The 12,194-nt window shown below is 31.9% G+C and overlaps 1 protein-coding gene across 1 annotated transcript; it reads right to left on the reverse strand.

Moving 5' to 3' along the window:
* Window positions 1-9,348: 9,348 nt before the first annotated feature.
* Window positions 9,349-12,194, reverse strand: LOC134687851 (uncharacterized). The gene is made up of 2 exons (XM_063548309.1): window positions 12,025-12,194; window positions 9,349-11,767 (listed from the first exon to the last, which is right to left on the reverse strand). The coding sequence occupies exon 2, from the start codon at window positions 11,590-11,592 to the stop codon at window positions 9,349-9,351; it is 2,244 nt and encodes a 747-aa protein (XP_063404379.1). The 5' UTR covers window positions 11,593-11,767; window positions 12,025-12,194.

The following is a 12,194-nucleotide window of genomic DNA, read 5'->3' on the forward strand; positions in this document are numbered from 1 at the left end:
TTAGAGTTTAAACTTATACTCAAATGTTTTACTACATTTCTATTCAACTTGGTGTTTCTCATAATTTCATTTTACCGCTATTTACGTATATTAATACTTGTAACTTTTCCGAGTTATGTCTCTACGAGATGCACATATAAATCAGCTGTTCTAACATGACGTCCTTCAAAACCTTTGAGTACACACCCGTGGTAAAATATTAATATATTTGTTGGGCTATTATGATTGTACTCCCACGTCATATGATTGTTTATGTATAAAGTACACGACGTCATAATATGATGACGTAATAATTTGATAATTTTACGGGAAAATACACGCTTCTGATACCGAAAATCATCACAAGGAAACGTAAACAAACGATGCTAAAATGTGGTATCAGCCCTTTTTTATATATAGACGATATAGAAGTAAATTAGCATTAAAATTCATCCAAATCTATCAAAATATGTTATTGTAATAAATAGTTTGAGCATGTCACTAATTCTGTTTGCTCCGTTCTTTACCGCCAATCTAAAAGTGCGTTAATCTATGGGAACGGCAAATATTTGCCTCATCCTAGAGCGCTTCGATCCAAAAGAATTGCCATATTTTGTCTTATTAGAATCGAAATAATTCATGGGGGCTTGGATATATCTAGATTTTACCACGGGTTGTCCCTTTATGCCGATATTTTACCCCTCGCTATCGTTTAGGGTAAAATATTTGTCATAAAGGGCCAACCCGTGGTAAAATCATGATATATTCAAGCCCCATGAATTATTTCTTAATTATCTTCTGGTTCCAATATAATATAACAGCTGTTTTACAAAGTGCATCCTTCGAAAAGTGACTTTAAACGATATCAATTTTCTGCACCAGGTGAGCCTTTCGACAATTAATTTTTATTCAGGAATGACTGAGGCAAAATATTTCGAAATTTTAAAGTTACTTCTAACATGAAGTTAACACACTATAGATTATGATATTGCAAATTTGTATATTTGGCAATACTGATCAATTTTGCAGCTACAAATGCTTGCAATGTTGTAAATGCATAACTTCATATCAAGTTACGACACAGTTGTTTTCTTGGCATTATCTCATATATACATTTATGTAATGCAATGTAAATAGTAAACAAAACATTTTTCATTCTTACATTTATCACAATTAGTTCCCTCATAACCATGGTGACATTTGCAAGTGTATCCCTCGAGACTGTTGTTGCATACACCATGTATGCATGGATTTGGATCACAGTCTGCAAAAAATCAAATGAGATTTCTTAAGAGGACCAGTGTGATTTGATAGTCAAAAACCAAAAAGAGCAAAAGGAATATGACCTTGACAATCTGACAAATGCACGAAACAATGAAAATGAAATAGACATTACAAGACAAAGCTTTCTTATATCGACAATTATACATACGTTAGCAGCAATAAAACGTTATTGTATTTTCAATAAAAATCTATCTTCATTGAACATGACTGGTAAACCTTATAAAAGAGAAATACACATGTAGTTTGATTTATTAAATGATCTTTCAATATGTCTGCTAGAAACTATGTCCTCTTCACACGTTACAATTCCAATTTCTGTATAAGAGGTACATCAAATGTATACTTACTAAACATTAAAGAAACGAATTATGTCATTGACATAATATTTGTGATTATTCTTAACGAGAGAGAGTGAGAATTATGTACTTGTACTTACGAAGCGTAACTAGAAAATAAGAAGAAAAGATGAATTATCAAATAACTAATCATTTGTAAACTTATGTAAATAATAGGACACAGCAATCTTAGAGTAACATATTCGTCGTGGTTATTTCGTGCGATTCTTATCAACCAGATTCTAAAGAGTCCCAGTAAATGTTACACAGGCCAACTGTAGCATATAAATGCTAGAATAATTTGAAACATAATAACATCAATATATCGGAAAATCAAATTGAATAATGTTGTAAAACAATGTCGCGCATCTATTAATTTCAAGCAAGCCATAAATAATATCTTTAATGAGAAACAAGTATAAAAATACAGTGAAACTGATTGAAAGAAGGACAATCAAAACTACACAAAATAGAAAAAAAAGACGAACGAAAATAACAAGAGATACATTCTAGAAACTACTCCAACACATTAAAAAATGCAGTCTTCTCTGACGTTTATTATATCTTTTAAAGTTGTTATATATCGAGTACAAAAAATTAAAACACTTTACAAAGGACTGTTGTTCTTTATTATCATTTAAAAATTGTACCAAATAATGCTTAATATTCGTACAAATCATCATTAGTATAAGATTTGACTGACATTCTATGAAAATTAGAACTCGTTGATTTATAGGTCTATAAAGGTGTTGTCTTGCGGAAATTGCTTCCAATTCGTCATTAAAACATTGATTTTCATGGTCCAGCTTCTCAACATCAGTACTTTCCAATTTACTAAATACCTGGATAACCATCTTTTAAAACATCACCTATATATTTACTCGGTATACAATTTTAATTTATATGTGTATGGAAAATAACGTTATATCTCACATTTATCACATTTAGATCCTTGATATCCACTTTCACACGTGCAACCATATCCCTGTGGACTGCTCCTACATGCACCATGAACGCATGGATTAGGATCGCAGTCTGCAATACATTTAAATCATATCAAATTTCAGAGAATTCTTAAACAAAGCACTTAGACAGGAGTTTAAACAATTCAAGTTAAAGCAATCATCTAATAGACACTATATTAATAAAATATCTCAAATTGACAAAATTCGGTTACACATTCAGCATCAGTACTATGCATTGTGTTTTCAGTTTCTGAAACATAGGATCTTGATTGCATTTTGTAAAACTTTTACTCCAAAAAGGAGTGTTTTTTGGTTATTATTTGGAAGAGAGGCTTAATTTTTCTATAATGTCTAAAAAGGAATTTATTTCCATTTCAAATTAACCATAATAATACCCTATAACACAGATTTATCAAAAGAATTTTCAAATTAAGATAACGATATTCGAAATGTCTTTGAGTAATAAAATGTGTTTAAGTCATAAATCCTTTTTTCTTTTTTTATATTTGATATTGCCATTAACTTGCGGGGTTTGGCATGCCACAAAACCAGGTTCAACCCACTATTTTTTCTTTAAAATTGCCTGTACCAAGTCAGGAATATGGCCATTTTTTATATTATAGTTCGTGTCTGTGTGTGTTACATTTTAACGTTGTGTTTTCGTTGTGTCGTTTATATTTCTCTTATATTTGAGTGTGAATTCACATAACTATCTGACGTGTCACGATACTTTTCTATCCCAAATTCATGTATTTGGTTTTGATGTTATATTTGTTATTCTCATCGGAATTTGTCTAAACCTTGGTCCGTTTCTGTGTGTGTTACATTTTAATGTTGTGTCATTGTTCTCCTCTTATATTTAATGCGTTTCCCTCATTTTTAGTTTGTTACCCCGATTTTGTTTTTTTGTTCACATATTTACAAGTTTTGAACAGCGGTATACTACTGTTGACTTTATTTCTGTAATAAGGATGTTATAATTTTTTTTAGACAAGCACAGAAAAATTTCATTTTGTTTACTCGTATTCCTTTGCATATGAAATAGACAATATTTGAGCCTGAAAGAATAGTGTGTGTGTGTGAGAGAGATATGCAGAGAATAAACAACGAATTATACTTACAATCAAACACTTAAATAAAAATATAAACAAATAAATAATAATTGTAAAACAAACAGTTTAAATTGTATAAACACAGAAATTATTAGATAACAAATGTCTTAATCAAGCTATTGGTAATCAAATGATGTAGAAAGTATAATTTTATAGTCGACTTGAATCCATAACCGTTAAACAAAGATAAGAAGTTAGCAATATCCTTTAACTCTACTTTCCGCTATACAGATGACGTTCTTTCACTAAACAATTCAAAATTTGGTGACTATGTGGAACGCATCTATCCCATCGAATTGGAGATAAAGGATACTACAGATACAGTTAAGTCAGCTTCATATCTTGACTTACATCTAGAAATTGACAATGAGGGTCGGTTGAAGACGAAACTTTACGACAAAAGAGATGATTTCAGCTTTCCAATTGTGAACTTTCCATTTCTAAGTAGCAACATTCCAGCAGCACCTGCATACGGGGTATATATCTCTCAATTGATACGATATTCCCGTGCTTGCATTTCCTATCATGATTTTCTTGATAGAGGGTTACTGCTCACAAGGAAGCTATTAAATCAAGAGTTCCAAATGGTGAAGTTGAAATCATCCCTTCGTAAATTTTACGGACGCCATCACGAGTGGGTTGACCGTTATGGAATAACCATTTCACAAATGATATCGGATATGTTCCTCACGTCGTAACTACAATCCCCTTCCCTTTCATGAATTTGACCTACCGAATTAGACTATTTACCGGATTTGTAATCACATAAGCAACACGACGGGTGCCGCATGTGGAGCAGGATCTGCTTACCCTTCCGGAGCACCTGAGATCACCCCTAGTTTTTGGTGGGGTTCGTGTTGTTTATTCTTTAGTTTTCTATGTTGTGTCATGTGTACTATTGTTTTTCTGTTTGTCTTTTTCATTTTTAGCCATGGCGTTGTCAGTTTGTTTTAGATTTATGAGTTTGACTGTCCCTTTGGTATCTTTCGTCCCTCTTTTATTAAAGTTGTTTTAAGATTTTCTAATTTTTTGCTACCTAAATAGTTCCGAGCGCAGTGTTCAACAATTAGGACGTAGCATTTTAGTGGGGAAAATGGGAGTCTAAATTAGAATAAACAGACTGTTTTACCAATTTGTCAAAATATAGTTTATTCTAATTTTGTTTGTTTGAAAAAATATAAAAAATAAGGTATTAGTTACCGGACTCTTTTTATGTCACATGGCTCGCAATTTCTTTTTTTTTATATTGAAAGTGTAAGGTAAAGTCAAATTTTGTGTGATGGAACGAAAATTGCACTATCGAATTTTAAGATAAAATTTAAGAATATAACTTATATGCTTTCAGATAAAAAAAAAACTGAAAATGCGATTCTAAAACTTATGCTTATTGCTTCATAATATAAAAGGAAAATTGACGACACGTTCTATTTTAAATTCACTTTTTTGAGTTATACCCCCTCGTATATTAAAAAAATTACGATTTAAACGAAAACAAACTTTTCGTTTTGTAAAATACAGTCTTTTAATATGATAAAACAAATAATTTTCTCTTTTGACATATATATAGGAAGATGTGGCACAAGTACCAATGAGAAACTCTCCATCCAAGTCACAATTAATAGAAGTAAACCATTGTAGGTCAATGAACATTTGCACAATTTGTTATAGATCTAAACTGATTGTTATATGCAGTTTCAAAATACAAGATTGAGAATGACATTCTAGAAACCTTACTGTAGGATAGGTTTACATTGAATGTATTTTGTAAACAAACCCATCAGAATCATCATTAATTGAAATAAACATTCGTCAACATTTTTATTTCGAAACAAATTCTTTCTGAGAAACCTTATCTAATATTTACCCTTAAAACAACAGTGCATTAGATATACAACAATTACTTTTAACTAGTTTTTCCCAATTTCCATTCTCAATATTACTACTTTTGGTGTTAACTTTAATGGCGAAACGAAACTTATATAATTTACACTATGAGATAAATAGGCGAAATATAACATATAATAAACATGTCATTTAATGATAATATGTAGTAAACGAAGGTTCTTCTTGGCAATAGCTCCTATTAAAAGTAACTTCCAACCACTTATTTGTAGAAGTTATTGCATGTATTGGTCTGCTCATTTTTGTGAAAAAAATCTTTTTATTATAGTTGTCTAGATGATTACAAAATATATAAAATAGAAAATTTAATGGGCAGTCACTCCAAATTTGGTTATACTATTTATATTATTCATCTTATGAGTAATCAAAATGTTAGATAAAGGAAATTGGTTTTGATCTACCGGTCATTTCCTTTCAGTAAGATTTACTTTAGCTGCTTTAAATTTAGAGACATAAGTGGAAAACGATCTTTTAACATTTGTTTTTTTAAAGCCAGGTGAGCTTAAAGTCTTAATTTGTCATTTATCCTTTAAAGGAGTTTATAGATGATTCGAGTCATAATGATATTTTTATCAATATGTTTCATTTCACATTTGAAATTATAAAATTGTTTAGTGGAAACACCATGAACATTATACGACAAAATTTCTTCCTATGCGACGTATACATTTTCTGACGTCAGACACGCGAAGCAATGAATTTGTTTTTAATTTGGTAAATGCTTGTGTGCTTTTTGTAAAAATGTTTGTTTTAATATTGTAACACAGTGAAGTCTGCTGTACCTATATTTTGACTTTTTTTTTATTTATTATGTCTGTTTTGTTCACGCAACGTTGTAAATATAACTGAATTTGATGAGACTGTTGTAAAAGTAAGAGGTTTAGCGCTATACAACCAACTTCAATTTACCATTTTCCTCATTTGAAAATGCCGATACCAAGTCAGGAATATGACAGTTGTCGTCCATTCGTTTGATGTGTTTTGTCAGTTGATTTTTCTAGGTGATTAGGGACTTTCCGATTGAATTTCTTCGGAGTTCAGTATGTTTTTGATTTTACTTTTTTCATATATTCCTTCCTAGGATTAATTTATTAAAACACATCTTAAAAACATACACATCCCTTGAAACTACACATGTTCTACTGTATGCAACGAGAATCACTGTATATCTCACATGTATCACAATTAATTCCCTCATATCCATATTGACATTTGCAAGTGTAACCTAGGAAACTGCTTCTACATACACCATGAACGCATGGATTCGGGACACAGTCTGCAATATAATTAACTATTATTTTACAGAATATATTGTACGTATGCAGTCAAATTCAAAAACTGTTATGGCTACAAACAATGGGACTAAAAAAGAAATAATTGAAATCCAAACGAACACAAAAGACGAGGCGATCTCAACTTGACAAAAATTACAGACGAAATCAATTATAAAGCAATTTGTATTTGGCATTTTTGGCATAGCACCATGCATACTTAACTACAAAACAAACTTATTAAAGATAATTTCCCTATTGCATAAAATGATCTGCTAGTATGCCTTGCAGAAACAACATATGTGTCAGTTGTAACGTTTTAATTTTGTGTGTGATTACAATTACATAATATACACATTTGAATTAAGACTATCAATGGTTTACCGATATGAAAATATCAATAATCCTTTACGTTAAAAACCGATTGAGAGTCGTATTATTTCCTAATAGAGGTTTCTCAACATCTTACGAACGAACGAAAATCGCCCTAACTTGACGTTACTTGCCGTAACGAGAAAAGAGGGAGCAGTAATTTATTTTATAATTTTGGATTATCGGCTGTGCTCTTCTTCCCTTTGAAATGTCTTTCACGTGTAAAATATGCATGCTTGATTTTTTTAGACAATTTTGAATCAAATACATATTATATTTATTTGATATTATATAATATAAAATATACAATTTACTGTTCAATCAACACAGTTAAAGTCTTATTGATCTATTAATTTAAGTGAAGAAAATTAAATCAAAGGACAGTAATCATACAAGAAATTTTGATAAACATGATGACAACATCACTATTTAGTATATGTGAAAAAGGTAAATATAGATTCATGTATATGGATCGAAAGGGATAGGATTTTTTTTATCTTAGCTAGAAGCTGATTAACGGTAGAAATGTTTTCGTGGACACGAGGTAAAATAAATCTAGGAGTGAACGCCTTTCGATTTAAATTTGAAAAGAGAACATTCCAATAAGTTCCGGGATAACTTCTTTGCCCCAACCACTAAAATAAAAATGATCTCTTCTTATTGATATATTGTTATAAATTGGTAGACTTAACAAGAAAAATAAAGGAAAATATTGAAATACATATTTTAACTTATATATTGTGTTTTTTTTGGGTTATAATGGCTTTTCTTATTCTATATGTGTATGCTTCCTCTATAGTATAGTTGTACGAATCACATAAAGTTTAACTTAGGGCGAAGATATGAGTATGCGAGTTAACCATGTATCTATCTTTTGTTCGTTTATAAAAATCATAAGGTCGCTAACAATCGTTTCTCTACAAATAAAGAATAGTTTCACATAAGTAAAAATACATAAATTATAATAAGATGTACATGTTTAAGTATTCATATTAAACTAAACAAACAATAAAAACCATTTCATTCATGTATCATAATTTCTCTCGTAAATTAAATTACGTTTAAAATAATAATTAAAAGTTACGCATATTTCTAATAAATAGTACACAATGTTTTCTCTCTTTAAATAAGTTTTGATATAATAAAAAGATAGTATACATAAAAAGTTTCTTACCAACTTTAATCTGTCTAATAAAACAATGTGCATCCGTATGTTATCAAAATAAAGTCTAGACGACGAAGCGCACGTCAAAGGCGTAACGTCATAAAACAGAAACGGGAAAATGTGTTGTTCAAAAGAGCGCAACGTTACATTAGCGCTTTCATAAATAAATAGTAAAAACTGTGTTTCTTATTCTTACAAGAATAAATGAATATGTTAGTTAAACATTTAATAAATAATAAACTTATATTTAAAATTCGAATATTTCAAATCTTACACTCCCCACAATGAAATTACCAAATAATTTCTTAATACAGTTAGAAAAATATAATACAATTTTGTCACCAATAAAAAATAGTTCTATTTAGAACACTCGAGTAAGCATAGTTTATTTGTGTCTCAAATCTGTGACTGACTAGTTTTGACCACACAGCTACGGATATGACCATGACGGCTCCTTGTGATCTCGACTATTCTACCCGTTATCCTCTCTGTATATGATCAGCAACTAAAACAATATCGTCTAATTCAACATCTTGTTGTTCCCTCTGCCATTCGCTTCTTTGCTGCGGCTTTCTTTCCCCTGGACCTGCTTTTTTTTCCTCCTTTCTTGCTTTTTTGGATGGAGACCTTCCCTTTTCTTTCCCCTTCTTTGGTTCTTGGAACGAGCACGTTTTGCTGCCTTTCCCGGGGAGGCGAATGCTGACCTGCTCCTGCTCCTTCTGTTGGACATGGACTTGGATGAACGATGAGTTGGGCTTGGCATCCGTCTTGCTGGGTGATATAAGACTGACTCCGTCATTTTCATAGCCTCTGTATCATCTGTAGACAAGCAATTCTTGTCTTCTCGTGCTCTATCATCATTTATAACATTTGACGCATGCATATCTTCAATAGGACCACGAATAGCCCATCCGAGGCGTGAGCGAATTGCATATGGTTGGTTTTCGTTACCGGACCTTACTTCTAGCGGAATGTGAGCGTTAGGTGAATCTGTAACAACATGACCTCGGTTAAATCAGTAGAGGGTATCTGTATATCGGCTAAATACGGCAATTTTCTTATATCTACATTTTCTGCGGCAGATCGAGCTGAAATTGGAAGCTTCTTTACTGACCAGACCTTTTTTAACGACACCTTATCATTTCCGTCAATAGCTTTTACTTGTAAGTCAACTTCTTGACCGTAAATTGTACAACCAGAAGAGTTAACAGTAGACATCTCGAAAGTGACCGGCTTGCTGACTATATTTAATTTCTGAAGTAATCGTTCATCACATAAAGTTTTATCTGCTCCGTCATCTAGCAAGGCAAATGTTTTGCAAGAGTTACCGTTCTGACCCTTAACGAGGACAGGAACAATTCCTAAACAGTTCTTAATCATAGAACCTTTAGTAGCTGCGCAATTTACTGACGGCTGAGTAGCTGCATGATCAAAACCGGGCTGAGACCAACTATGCAATAAAATATTATGCTTAACATTACAGTCAGATACAGTGCATGATTTAGATTTTCTACAATTGTTAGCAAAATGCTTCCCTTTTAAACAATTATAACACAATTTTAACATGCGTACTAATTTATACCTATCATCTAAACTCATTGACTTGAATTTGCTACAAGATGTCAAATCTACACATGTACCTGTACAACATTTACATGTTTGCTCATAATTAGCTGTGTTATCTAAACTTTGAGTACTTAACGTAGTAATCTTACTATTAACTGTATCATTATTATGATGTTTACTTGTAAAAACCCTATTATCAGTGTTGTTCTGATTGTTTTCTCTACAAAGATCGTAACCATACATAGAACTAGCAATGCGAGATTTTTCGTCTACAAATTTAGCTAAATCACAAAAACGAGGTTCTCTACCAGACTCGCTAATTGAATGAGCAATATCGACCCATCTTGTTCTCATATGCATTGGAAAGCGTTTAATAATACACCTTAAATTTTCAGAATTATCAATGTTTGAATTAAAACCTAACTGAGACAATGTGATTTCACATTTTTGCATTTCTAATGCCAATTTAGATAAACCTTCAATATCTGACGCTTTCATCTGAGCGCCGTACACTAATTTTTCAATACATGATCTAGCAATTACATGTGGCCTACCGTATCGGGAGTACAATATTGCCCTAGCACGTTTGTAACCCTCATCAGAATCTAATAATACACAATCTTCTATACAACACTTGGCTTCACCTCTACAGTACTGAATTAAATAACTCAGTCTCAAACTATTATCACTTATTCTACCTTCAATGTTTGTCTCAAAGTTCCTTATAAACTTACTATAGTCTAACGGAGTTCCATTAAAAGTTAATAATTCTGGTTTTGGCAAATTAAACCCTTCGTGAAGTGTAGATGCTAGGCGTTGAAAAGCCGAATCTATGCTAGAAACACTTACATCCGAAAATCCAGACTGAGCACTGATTCCCTGTGTACTGTTATTAATGTTCATCTTTGGTTTATCAGTTGCTGCAGTTTGTCCGGAAAGAGAGTTCATATTAATACACTTTTCACTCGCAGGAACAGAGCTCTGTAATGTTTGCGAGACTGTTTGCGAAATGTTCCGAATGTTCACGATTCCACTGGTATTATCTGTGTCTTCTTCCACTGCTTCTTGCCACACTGATTCTTCGATATTGGCCTCTTCCATCTCGGATAGTTGATTAAATACCTGTTGTCTAAATTTAATTTCTATTTGTGCACGCTCTAGTTCATGCTGTTCTGATAATTTCCTGAGTTTAAGTTCTGCGATGAGCCGCTTAGCTTTTGCACTGCGAAATCTAGATTGTGATGAAACTGAAGATCGTGAACTCAAACTGCTATCAATTGAAACTGTATCACTTTCTTCGGGTATTTCCTCTTCATGCGATTTTTCACTCGCGATATACTGAGAAAATCTATCCCGGAATTCTACAAAGTTCTCATGACAACGTTCATAGTTCACTTCCAAATTTGCTATAACTTCTGATTGTGTACACAAATCTAAACACTGTAAGTGTGCTAACTTAAATTGTTCAAACCTTTCACATAACTTTGAATATAATTGTTTTACATGTTCCACGTTCTCATATGAAATTAAATTCTTCTCCAATTCTTTGTACAATTTAGTAAGCTGCGCTAAATTCGTACTACGAGTCCGTTTTGCATCACTGAAGTCCAGACAGTCATCTTTCCGTCTATCGGTAGCCATTTTTTATCAAATATTCAAAATTCGGCACAATTTTAGAATTTCCTCCTCTCCAGAGTTGAGAATTGTACGAATCACATAAAGTTTAACTTAGGGCGAAGAGATGAGTATGCGAGTTAACCATGTATCTATCTTTTATTCGTTTATAAAAATCATATGGTCGCTAACAATCGTTTCTCTACAAATAAAGAATAGTTTCACATAAGTAAAAATACATAAATTATAATAAGATGTACATGTTTAAGTATTCATATTAAACTAAACAAACAATAAAAACCATTTCATTCATGTATCATAATTTCTCTCGTAAGTTAAATTACGTTTAAAATAATAATTAAAAGTTACGCATATTTCTAATAAATAGTACACAACGTTTTCTCTCTTTAAATAAGTTTTGATATAATAAAAAGATAGTATACATAAAAAGTTTCTTACCAACTTTAATCTGTCTAATAAAACAATGTGCATCCGTATGTTATCAAAATAAAGTCTAGACGACGAAGCGCACGTCAAAGGCGTAACGTCATAAAACAGAAACGGGAAAATGTGTTGTTCAAAAGAGCGCAACGTTACATTAGCGCTTTCATCAATAAATAGTAAAAACT

This window comes from Mytilus trossulus, chromosome 10 (assembly GCF_036588685.1).
Source record: "Mytilus trossulus isolate FHL-02 chromosome 10, PNRI_Mtr1.1.1.hap1, whole genome shotgun sequence".
NCBI lineage: Eukaryota > Metazoa > Mollusca > Bivalvia > Mytilida > Mytilidae > Mytilus > Mytilus trossulus.